The sequence below is a fragment of the Hydractinia symbiolongicarpus genome, chromosome 8 (genome assembly GCF_029227915.1).
Source record: "Hydractinia symbiolongicarpus strain clone_291-10 chromosome 8, HSymV2.1, whole genome shotgun sequence".
NCBI lineage: Eukaryota > Metazoa > Cnidaria > Hydrozoa > Anthoathecata > Hydractiniidae > Hydractinia > Hydractinia symbiolongicarpus.
In genome coordinates, this window is record NC_079882.1 from 28,677,328 (window position 1) to 28,689,578 (window position 12,251).

At 33.0% G+C, this 12,251-nt stretch overlaps 1 protein-coding gene across 3 annotated transcripts; it reads left to right on the forward strand.

Annotated features, from left to right (window-relative positions):
* The first annotated feature begins 1,957 nt into the window (after positions 1-1,957).
* Positions 1,958-11,298, forward strand: LOC130655412 (prokineticin Bm8-f-like). Of its 3 annotated transcripts, none has more exons than XM_057458165.1 (3): positions 1,958-2,080; positions 8,470-8,607; positions 10,316-11,298. In XM_057458165.1, exons 1-3 carry the CDS (start codon positions 2,024-2,026, stop codon positions 10,541-10,543), a joined length of 423 nt encoding a protein of 140 aa, XP_057314148.1. In that variant the 5' UTR covers positions 1,958-2,023; the 3' UTR covers positions 10,544-11,298. The 3 variants fall into 3 exon arrangements, with proteins under 3 accessions (XP_057314148.1, XP_057314146.1, XP_057314147.1); XM_057458163.1 differs by lacking the exon at positions 1,958-2,080 and adding an exon at positions 4,718-4,851; XM_057458164.1 differs by lacking the exon at positions 1,958-2,080 and adding an exon at positions 8,215-8,321.
* The last annotated feature ends 953 nt before the right edge of the window (positions 11,299-12,251 follow it).

A 12,251-nucleotide genomic window follows, 5' to 3' on the forward strand; every position in this document is an offset into this window, starting at 1 on the left:
GATAACGTTCTGGGGCGTGTAATATTTTTTTTGTTTTTATTTAATATTTTTTTTCACTTAAACCACCTACCCATACTTTCTTTCTGTTCTAACGCTGTAAATGCAGGATGAATGTAAATTCTAACGCTGTAAATGCGGGATGTTCAGCAGAAAAGTGGGAAAATAGCTTAACTTTAGGTCTGGAAGAGCTGAAAGAAAAATTCCCTTTCAGTAACTGTGGGCTGTAGAACATTGAAAAAGATTATGATCGTATAACTTTCTCAGCTTATATTGTGATAATTCTCCTAATGTTTTATCAAATAACACAGGTTAAACCACTTTCAATACTGACTAGATAGTCAGCTAGGGTGGGGCTTAAAACTGAAGTGCTCTACCTGAAAATTTTTTGGATAATAACTCTCTCAAAAAAGATATAGAAAAATATGTGCAGTGTAATTTCATTATCGTTCATCTTTTATAAGTATTTTTTTTAGTAGAGGAATATCAGTTAGCAAAAGTTTTTGTAATGAACTGATGTATATTCCTGGAAAAATCAACCAAATAGTCAAACAGATTAAACAGAAACTTATTTCTTGTTATCAAGAGTTTCATAAAGCTGAAGGCTGTCTATAAATTTCTAGAATTTCACCATTTTTGAAAATTATAACTTAACTTGTCTTTGCATACTAAGGTGACAAAAAAGATGGAACCTCTGTTCAGAAATGATTACTTAGGCAAACACTCTTGGCGTATTGAGAACGTAAAGTTTTTCTTACCTTAAAAAAAAACAGTTGTTTATTTATAAAACACAACACAGAGAACACACCCAGAAACCATTTTAAAAAGTTTGATTTTAAAATTTGATCCCTGCACAAGACTTTTATTTACTTTGTTAGGTTTCTGACTCTAACAATGAATGTTTGAAATTGGCTGGGCTTGGTTTCGTAATCCAAGAATTTTAAAAAAAAGTCTTTGTTTCTTAACAAAATATCAAAGAAACAAGATGAATGGTTGTAGGGATCAATGATCACTCGTTCTGAAGAATATATTAAAAAATTGAAAATTTTTTTAATTTAATCTATATTATAATACCCGTATACGTCTGTCCGTCCGTCCGTCCGTCTGTCTGTCGCAAAATGGTAACTTAGCTGCGACGAGCGAACCCGTGGATTTTTCCACGGGCTAACGACTAGTTTTTTAAATTTAACGTGTAAAAAATCTAAAGCAACTAGTCCAAAACAACTTGAGACTGGAGTTCTAGTGTCGCATTCTTCACCACCAATACTGACAAAAAAGAGAAAATCGAAAGAATACGACGGAAATAATTCAGGGTGGCAAACGAATTTTTTGTGCTCGTTTATTGGTTGCTATTGTTCTTAGGTCACGTGGTAAATATCGAAAAACTTGTTTTTCCCAGTGTTGCGAGCGAAAGATTTCATTTACTCAAACAAACATAATTAACACCGAGATTGTTTTAGGAGAGATGTGACCACGCTTGCAAACATGCTATTAGCTCACTAAATTCAGCACTTGCTTTGAGAATTTATTCTCGTATGAATTTTGATATCTTCGACAAATCTAATAGCTAACTGGACTAAAACATGTTGGTAACGTTACTGAGGTTAAGGGTGGTACCGCAAACAAAAATGAGAAATAAGAATTCCATAACGGTGAATGTTGTACCAGGGCTACCGGAACAACGAATAGTGCGTGACTTTTTTAATAATTTATTTATCAATAACATATATTATTATACGACCTTGAATGGCCTCGCGCAATTTTCTGTTTATATTCATTTTAAAGTGAAAATATCCAACCAAACTGAATTCAAACGGCAAACTTCTATTTCTTAAATAGCTAGCTTGAATTTATCTTCAATGAAAATGTTTCTTCAAAATATAAAAACATAAACTCCTTCGTATGTAGTCGCATTTAATAGCTTAAACGACGGTGGAGATCATTTTTCAACGAATTAAATTTCTACTTTTTCCCACCAGGTAACTTTCGTGGAAAGCTTTTGAACGAACTACGTTTAATTACAAAAATGGTAAACACAGATTTATCGTTTTTTATCATTTTATGGGCATCGATATTCAACAAGGTAAGATTTTAATTCTGTATACAATTTTTATGTATAATTCATTATTATTTCATTCATATTACAGTAGCTACGACTGCTGTTTAGAGTTTCGTTTATTTTTTTGACTCAGAACATTCTTAGCATTTGGCAAGAAAACTGTTGAATAGAAATTTTAAAACGACTCAAACATTACAGAGAGATTATCAACATCATTTTTACCAAATTCACCTTTTTTTGTTGTCATACTCTTGTCGAATAAGGGGTTCGAGTTCCTTAAAATACTCAATTTCATAAGGAAAATTAAATGCCAGACTTTTTTGGTTTTAAACGGTCAAGGGTGATTTAACTAACTATTTTCTACTGGTCAAAATTCTTACCGACGTTTTTTACCTGGGCCATCCAATTCTACCGAATTATTTTTTGCAGTCTAAACATTACGCTTTATCTTTTTTGTTCGTAACCCAAATGAGGTACAAATTTTAAATATCTTTAATTAAAAATTTTAATTCTAATTTTTATAAATATATAAAAAGGGAAGTTTGCAATAAATTCCCTTGTATAACAAATTTATAAATAGTAAAAAGTAACTACATTTTGTACAAGTGACTAATATTTTACGCACTTCAAATTTTTACCAACTTTTACTTACGCTTAATCTCAAATTTAAACTTAACGCTGCAAAGAAAAATTGAATACAAGCCTCAAACTTGGTTAAATAATAAGAACAGTGAGGTCCAGAGCTGTGACCTCTTTTTTTAATAAGCGGGTTCCTTGAATTAGTGCTTCATTTGAATAAGTCTACCTATCACTAATAACTCGTTACGTAAAAGCACCCTACATGGTTGCTTGATTGTTTCTTTTATAAAAGAACAATTATTTAGGGATATTCCCTAAAATGGTTACGCGTAAAAATGATACCATGTGTACTATTGTTCATACCTCATCCATATAAGGCATTTGCATTAAAAACAACTTAAATACTAGACTCTTAACATAAATATTTTCAGTAATCAGTCAATTCACGAGTAATAGAATTTAATATTTTATATTTTATTTATACAACTAAATATAGTAAAAAGATCTGATTGGTCGAAGTTAGAATATTATACGAGTTACCCATAGTAATATGTTGTGTAATACATGACGTTTTGATGTTATACATTTTTGTGACTTCCATTTATGACAAAATCTGAGAAAATTCACAACATAGTTAGATTAAAGAAAATTAATTAAATTTAGTGTATGAATATTTTACGTATTTAAAATATTTGTATTTCTGTTTTTTTTTTTGCATAGTCTCTAAGTAACGCCTTAAGTCCAGTCATGAATTGCTGTATTTTTTAAAAAAATTGGCTACAGATATCATCCTTGCATGCCGAATAGACTGTCATTGAATTTAAAAAAGAGGACTTATTTGTTCCCTCCAAACATACAGAGATCAAAGACGGAAAACCGCTACCATGTGTTGTGTTGCCATGTGTGTTGCCATGTGTGTTGTCTTGCTGACTAGTTATGATGAGTTACTTGAACTCAATTAAAAATGTCAGGTTTTCGGTTGTCCTAATAACCGGCGTTCTATTTCCTACGCGAACTGCATGTTCAGGTTTTCCTATACCCCTACGCATTGTTTTCCATTTACTTTTTCCAAGCTTAACGTGTTTGTAAAATGTCGGAAACGCATTCCCCCTTATCTTTACGTCACGAGTAAGGTCAATGCGTTCCAAGGATGAATTTAGCATACACTGGAGTCTCAATTGTGTATTGATAGCTTTTTCTGCCAATACCCAACGATTAACAAAAGGAAACATAAAAAGTTATACAATAAATATTTATCAGTTTGTAGACAATTTACTTTTATTTACGAAACTCGATTTTTTAAAGTTTAGGGGTAAAAACCATGTAATCCTAATTTTCAGTTTTTACTATTATTTTTAGGTTATAAGTTCTGAATTTTATTTATTTGATCCTTAACTCTTTACCAGTCTAGTTTTATTTATATTTGTGTTTGGTGTTTATGTTTGTTATATTCGTTAGGATAAAGTTTGTGTTTTTTTAGGTTGTCAGTAGAAGTTATTAGATACTCTCCATCATTTGATGTCATAAGATTCTTTGTTGTTTGCGATAACATCGATAAGACAAGGAATTCTTATGCAACAATACACTACATTCTACGTATAGATATTAAATGTGTTACTTAACGTAAGCACATGAAAATAGTGTAGCGTGAGTAACTCTCTACCATGACAAATAACATTACTTAAGTGGTTCCCAAGGAAATGAATTAACCAGATTGATCAGATCCTAAAAAAAAAACTCATTGGCGAGCTAACTTAAAAGGTGCTACTTCCATTAAGGTTTTTAAAAGATTGTTCTCACCTAGAGTCGTTAATAACAGGCACATACAGAACAACCGTGAAACGACGAATCGTTGTTTTTTCAGCTTTTTGTTAATTTTTTCCTTCCATTGAAAATATTATTTCCTTATAGTTTTTATAATTATTGAATTTTGCTATCTGCTTATTATTTTCGTGGGCTGTAACCATTGAACTCGATGTATTCGTATTGTTCTTAAACAATAGAATTATTAGCAAACCTGTATTGTTTTAATGAAATAAGAATTTACATTTAATACGACCCCCGTCTCCAGTTGCACATAAAAACGAAAAACATTTGACAGTCTTCATTTGAAATATATGGGAGAAACTTGACGGTCGAACATTAAAATGCTTGGTCTAAAATACGAAGTTTTATTTACGACGTTTTTGTTACTACTTGTGGTTGATGCAGAAAGGGTGAGTTATTCAATGGTGTGATCTTTTTTGGTTAGTAACCGCATCATTTTCTCTACACTCGAAGCTTACAAAGTGCAATGTCTATTTTATATTGTATTTCTAAAGTGAAAAGAAAAATATTAGACTTTAACTTAATAAATTAATAATAAAGACTGTGCGAACTTCTGCTTTTAAACACCTTGATAGGAGTTATAATACTGATAAATAATTCTTAAGAATAGCACAACCTCCTCTGTTGCGTTTTTCGAAATCTTTTCTCAGTTCGTACAACTTGGTGGTTAATTGTATGACATCCAATCTTCAGTTAGATGTATGAGTTTTCCTTTTCACAAAAAATCGATACGATGAAAGAATCTAGAAGGTAATCTATCCATGCGTTAATGCGTTTCTTACGACAAAGCGTAGGAATTTGACTCCACTGCTTTTCACACGCTAATTATTTCATAGTTTCCTCTCCTCCTCCCTTCTTCGGTTTCAAACGTGGATGTTCTAATTAATTGGTAATTAATTATCTTTATAAATCATGTATGGGAAATTGATGACAAGCGATTCTTAATTAGCGTAATTAGGAGATATCAATGCTGTTTAATTGATATGGTGTTATAGTGTTCGTCTAATAAATTTGTTTCAGTTTATATTGTATAATAAGATACCAGCTACGTAATCTTATCTACTTCAGCCTCGTATTCAGTATTTATGTAAAAAAAAGGAACAATGCGGTCGTCATTAATATTCGTTACGTTTGCTTTACTTTGTTGAAGAGGGTCATTATATTTCCCTCTCTCTATTTGCGTGTATTCAGAGAAGGAAACCTTGATTTCGTCAAATATTTTTTTCTTTCATAACATTAAGGTTCATGCCTCAATCGTTTAAAGGATTTATCTCAGAAAAGGAAGAACGGATATTTTTATCCGTATGGATTACAAAAAGGATGGCTCCTTTGACGTGCGAAAAGATAAATAAATGTTTTTACTTCAATGGGAATAGAAAACTTAGTTCCGTGACACGCATAATTAATTATTTAGAACAAAGCATTGTAAGATACGCCGGATAGTGTCCAGGCGAGTTTAGTTCTTGTTGTTCGAGTGAAATGAGCCTTCATTCCATGCGAAAACATGACGAATTTAAAAAAAAAGTTCAGAGCTTAATATCTTGGTGGCATCATCAGTCCCGTTACATAGCAACGTTCTATTAAAGGAAACTTCTGATAATCTCTACATAGCTAAAGCAGGCTTATGATACCATATGTCATATTTATTTAAATTCTAAGAGTTTTTTACAAGCAGTAAAGCTTTGCGATTTGATTAGTTTATTCCGTCTTTAAGCTTGTAGTCACATAACCATTAAGACAATATTCAAGAAACGCGGACGTTAGTGTAGCTACTACGAAGTGCATTGCGACTAGCAACAACTTACAACTGGTTTGTTAACATGCTACTAAGTAGAAAATCGGTGTTTGATGACTTTTTGTTTGATGTAATGTTGTCATTTTGCGGTATGACATCACTTTGAGTGTGTGCTGAGAACAATAAACATGCGCTTGCATTCATGTAGGCAGAAAATATAAATCCAGTCAAAAAAGAAATTGGTAATTCTTTTTTAAATAACTGCCTTGCACTACATAATCCTGCTTTTTTACCTATTAGAATGCGTGCGCATGTAAAAAACGAAACTTTAAAAGACAAAAACAAAAAATTAAAAATTTTGTTATGAGAAATGGTACAGCACAGAAAAAAAGGGAATGTTCTGTGATTGATGACGTCAATTCTTAGTAATTTCCAGAATAGCATTTTTTTAAAAATACAACAAAAAGCTGTTGTACCTGCTTAAAAAGGCGAGTTTTTAGCTCCAAAATAACACTTGCTTATTAATATTTCTAGGGTTAAGATTGTCTGACTAAGTACAGATAATATTTGTCAGTACCTACCAAATGACTACATTGGTAATTTCATTTAATATGGTATTAATGTGGAGAATGTCATTAAAGGTCGGCACAGTATGTCAACTAGATTGGTTTAGTTTACTTGAATTGCAAATTGGTAAAAGAACCAGTCAGTAGCATTCTACTTTCCATTTCCCTAATCTAACTTCTTAATCTAATTGCGGATTTTATTTAATTTCCTGGTTCCTTCTCTTAAAATCTTCACCTTGTCAATAACTTTGATCAATTAAGCATGGACATTGCACAAATAAATCGTCAGAAATATATAGTAGCTGAGAAACAAAATCTCATCCGCTTAAAATAGAAATGACAGAGCAAAAGGTGTTGATAGTTTCGGCCTGTTTTATGTTTTTTAGTCGGTAGGAAAGCAGGTGTTTGTGGTGCAGGAACACCAAACAAACGCTCTGCGTTTTTTTTATTCTTCGGTTTCGCTTTGATACATGTATAGCTATATCCCTCGTAAGAATTTTTATAACCTTGTAAAATAACCTTGTTCAAATAGTTACATCACAATGAACTAAACTGAAATGGGAAAATTAGTCTTGCGTAGCATTGCATGCTATAATCAACAAAACGTCATTCTAAACTATCACATTGCGTTAAAATTTCGACAATATCTCACACACCACTCGATTGATCCTAAAAATTCTTGAAATTTTCAACTAAGCATTAGTGATTCAATATTTACGCACAGACACCCTGACTTGACAGTCATATGTCAACACTTTTGCATTTTGTAAAAGATTTTAGACAGCATAAAAGTGGATCTCTGCACGCCCTTTCAAAGAGATGTGTGACCCTTTCTAACAAAAACCTTAATCAGTGCGGGAAAAAGTGTTGGTATTACGTAGGGTGTTTTCTTCGCAATAAAAAGCTCATATAACTCGCTTAAACAGACTCATTGTTCTTTTGCTTTCTACTAATGATGAAAAACAGACAACTTTTAAAAATAATGATGTGACGAAGAAAGAGAAAAATTTAATAACGTGTAGCGGACGTCAATTAGGAAGAGCTGTTGAACATATGATAGATAATTAAATTGAATCATATGTATGTTTACCGACATTAAATTATTAGCCGAAACAAAACGAATGCATCAAAATGCTACCCTTTTGAACTCTCCACTCTTTAATTGTAGCATGAAACCGCGATGTGATTGGCTGATGCGTAATATAAGTATAACAAGAAAAAGTCGATGAACTCTTCCAATATTGTTAGTGTCTATTTCCCATGTTCCGCCCGGATGGTAATTACACTTTTGCTGAGAACGTTATTTAAATAAGAAAGGAGTTAGCCTGACATTGTTTTATTTTCAAACATAACAAACAGCGCTATTCATTTTCAATTGTGGATATATATACGCTGTGTTCGCAGTATACGCCGACGTGACAAGAAAGTTAACTCAGTTGAATTTTTTACATAACTGTATGAGCTTGCATGCTAAAAAGTGTTCTATTAAATGGAGGTTATGCTGGATACGTTAATTTCGCGTTGTTTTCTGATAATAATCTTGACTGCAACATCTCGTGTAAGTGAGGTTTAAAAGTATAATATTTAGTTCCGTGTTTGCGCAGTTTTGTTGTTTACCATATGAATGTTATCAATTTAATAATATATTCAGCCCTAAAAGTGTTCTTATACATTTGTAATGATGTATTGGTTGATTTGTTTTTTAGAGCGAGAGCACGTATCAACTTTGCAGTACGAATGCACAGTGTGGAAAAGATCAGTGTTGCGCGATGAAAGGGTTGAACAGACTCGCATTTTGCATGCCTGCCAAACAGCTCGGCGATCAATGTGTGCCAAATTATCTGGTTAGTTATTTTATTTATGTTTAGAAACAACCTTAACAATTTTTTATCATATTAATATCATAATGTGTGTTCCAAATGTTGTCAGAATTGCTACTTTGTGCTCAGGACGCACGGAATAGAAAATATACGACAGGCGAATATCAGATAATTGGAATTGTTCCACGGGATCACAACTAGTCTGTAATAATAACAGTGCTGAAGCACCTCCATTGCTAAACCGTAAATTTAGCCCAAAAACGTGCTTTTTAAAAATAATTTCGGTGAAAGAACATTGCGTGACGATCTTGCCATATGGTTTAAAGCTCCTCCTTGTGACTCATCTTTCATAAGTCCTTTAAACCAATCAAAACGAGAGGTGTTACTTACATGATATGTTTCATGATTGGAGAAAAACATAGACCTCCCACGATAACATCTAGCTTTTAGAAAGTTGCCAATTTTACCAGTTCTATTTCCACATATACATCAACAGGCAATGTACCTCTTTTGTGATTTAACAATTCAGAAGAGGAAAAAAAAAGACGTGTTTGTCTTGTTTTTAATTCCAAAACAGTTTGATTTGATTTATATAATACTTGTTTACCCGGTTAAAATTTCTGTAAAATTTCCCCAGTACGCAAGCACACAAACGTAATATAAACATAGAAATAAGCAGTGGTGGCAAGGCAATGGAAACTACTTAAAAAAGTTGTTTCTGTCACCACTTAGAATCATGTAATGAAGTGTCAGTATGATTGACTCGAATTAAAAAGATTTTCATAGTCAAAAGAAACTTTTGATTCAAAGAGTTCATTAAAAATTTGATGCATTGATTTAGGACTTGTTAAAACAGTCTATCTTTACTAGCCTTAGACAGCATCACGTTGATAAAAAAACACAGATCATTTTATAAATACGGTCAGCATTTAGCCAGAACGGATTATTTAATCTTTTTAGTGGTGTGATCTACTGAATTTAAGCTTGAAAATAGACAAGATTGCATTTTCACAAGAGCTGTGCACCGACCCTCGTCCCCAGTTTTTTCCCCTTTTGATCTCTCATATTGAAAGCAAAAGATCCTGGAGACGAGAATGGTGTGTACCGACAACGCAAAGTTTTCTCCCATCGAAGAAATGTGATTTTCTTCACATCAGAATCTTAAAAAATGTGATAAAGTTTATTTAAAATCTTAAAAAATATCAGTAAAGTAATATGCAGTGTTTACAAGAGATCCCCTTTGCTTTTATTCATAATAATTTTTTTATGTCTTGTGCCAACACGCACAAGTTTAAAGTGTATTCATAACACCACATAGCTTCCATGGCATGACAATTAAGACAAACTCATTTTTTTATTGGTTAGCTCTAATCGACCAGTTAGTTACCGCTCCTTCTATATCTTAAGCATGAAAAAATTCCAGGTTTGAAACTAGAGTGACCTTATTAAATGAAAAAGCTTTTTCTTGCCTGTATAGTGACGAGATAAAGCTTTTTGAAATTGACATCTGTTGACGCTGTGTCATCAGTTGTTAATGTAAATAAAACGAGAAAGAAAAGAAAATATCATTCTTACAGATTCTATCAGTGGCTCCCAATCTCCCAATTAAATTTATTGGCTTATAATGCCGGAGACTAGCTGATTATTACTTTCTTTCAGTTTTTGGGTACTGCCTAATTTTTTTTATAAATCTGAAAACGTTTATTCATATATAAAATTGTGTTATTTATAGTACGGCAGTTCTTACACTTGTGGTTGCAAACAAGGATTGACATGCGCACTAGTAGAAAAAAATAGATCTACGCTTAAAGAAAAGCATCGCTGCGTGAAGGTTTTGCCGGAAGCCGAAGAAATTGTGGAGGGCTCTAATAAATCGCCAACGAAAGACAGATTCACAGCTACAGAGCTTAGTCGACTTCTCAAGTTAATAAACAACAAAGCAAGAATAAGAAAGGTATAAAACAACATGTTCTACATGGAACAAAAAAAATTACACTCAGTGCAACAACCTTCCCCAGATGTTTAACTCTTCTCAAGTGATGGCGTCTCACAAAGACAAAGGAAATCACATGTGAAGAAAAATAGTTTGTTTGGGGTTTTTGTTCAACAAAAAGTGAAAACATTATTTTAAAGCATATTTTTCGGCATGAACTAAGATTCTGTTTTCAATATTTTTTCTGTTATCTTGGCGCTATGCTTTTTTCGATGTTTTTTTTGTCTGTTACAAACACATAGAAAGATGATTGTAAAAATCCACTGTAACTCTTCAAATTTTATTTCTCTGGTCACCATCTTGAATAAGAACATTGCGCATGCGTACATAATAATTTAAACGATACTCGAAATGTAAATATATTACCAGATTGTATTATAGTAATTTATTGTTTATTAAGAGTGCAACCTATTTACCATATAAGCTTTTTTCACTTCTAAAGACCTCTTTTATGGCAATCTTCATTGCAACGCCTGTTGTTAATTTTTTGTAATCGACCCTGGGCTTTGATCAAAACTATAACTTTTTATCTCGCGGGGGTAGTTTAAGAAGTGTTTTAAAAATAAGCTTAAAAATCAAATCTCCTCTAAAATATTGACTTCTAAAATTTTTCTTCTTCTATGGATTCTATTCAATTGAACGTTTATTCAATAGGCGCGAAATACGTTGGCGTTTCGGTTCTTTACAGTGCCAGCAACAACAAAAACAACAACAAAAACTACTACAGCAACGACGACGATAACAATAACATAGTAAAAGCCTGATTATATGAGGCTAGTTGCCTCGGTGCTAGCTCCTTTTCAGCCCGACACCAGTTTGCTATTATATGGGAAAAATCGAGCTACCTACAACCAAGCCGTTAACAGCACGAAAAAATCAAAATGACGCACACATGTACTAAACAACGTATGGTGTACCAGCGAATGTTGATTTTAGGGAAAACAAACATTTCACTGTAATGCATACTAAAAGAAATAATCCTCCAAAACGTTATCAATTTCATGGTTTTTAAAAAAAACCTGTTTAGGAAACAGTTGCTTTTGCGAAAACACCTGAGAAAAAGTAAATAAAGAGACAAATTTGGTTTAGAAATTGTCGTACAGGTCAGTGGTATACTGATATGGTGTTGGCTGTTGACTTTCTCGTGCGGAGTTCGACAAACTTTGTAATAAGACCCAACATAGTATTCCATTCCATTAAATTCTCCCATGCATTTTAGGAGGTCCTCAACGAAATTTAATTTCAGTAATCTTTTCAAAGAAAAAAGCGCTTCTACTCTTCCAGCTACTGTTGTTTACGCAATTCACCACAGCTCAGCTACCATTATTGTCATGTAAGGTACTTCGCGTGCGCCAACTCGTTTTTGTGCCGTTCCTGTCTCGGGACAAGCTATTACATGATCAAGCCAGCTCGCCTCAAAAAAGCTGACCCGGGTTAAAAAAACGAGCTACCCTCCTCATGTAATCAAAATTGTCTACATAGAGCAAACATCTGCAACAACTGGGTTGTGTTTACAAGTAGATTTCCGTTTACATGAACCACCACCGAGTCAACCCGCCTTATATAATCAGGCCCTAACTATAAAAAAAATTAATTGTTGTCCCAGACTATTTACATGCTTTTTAATTACACAGAATTTTTCGTGCAGACTGATTTTGCGCCTTTTGATTGGCTT

Excerpts from the sequence above, each read along its gene's own strand:
- LOC130655412 (XM_057458163.1), top strand. The coding sequence starts at position 4,783 with ATGCTTGGTCTAAAATACGAAGTTTTATTTACGACGTTTTTGTTACTA. Across the intron at positions 4,852-8,469 it reads TTGTGGTTGATGCAGAAAGG|AGCGAGAGCACGTATCAACT; the intron begins GTGAGTTATTCA and ends TTTGTTTTTTAG. Across the intron at positions 8,608-10,315 it reads AATGTGTGCCAAATTATCTG|TACGGCAGTTCTTACACTTG; the intron begins GTTAGTTATTTT and ends TGTTATTTATAG.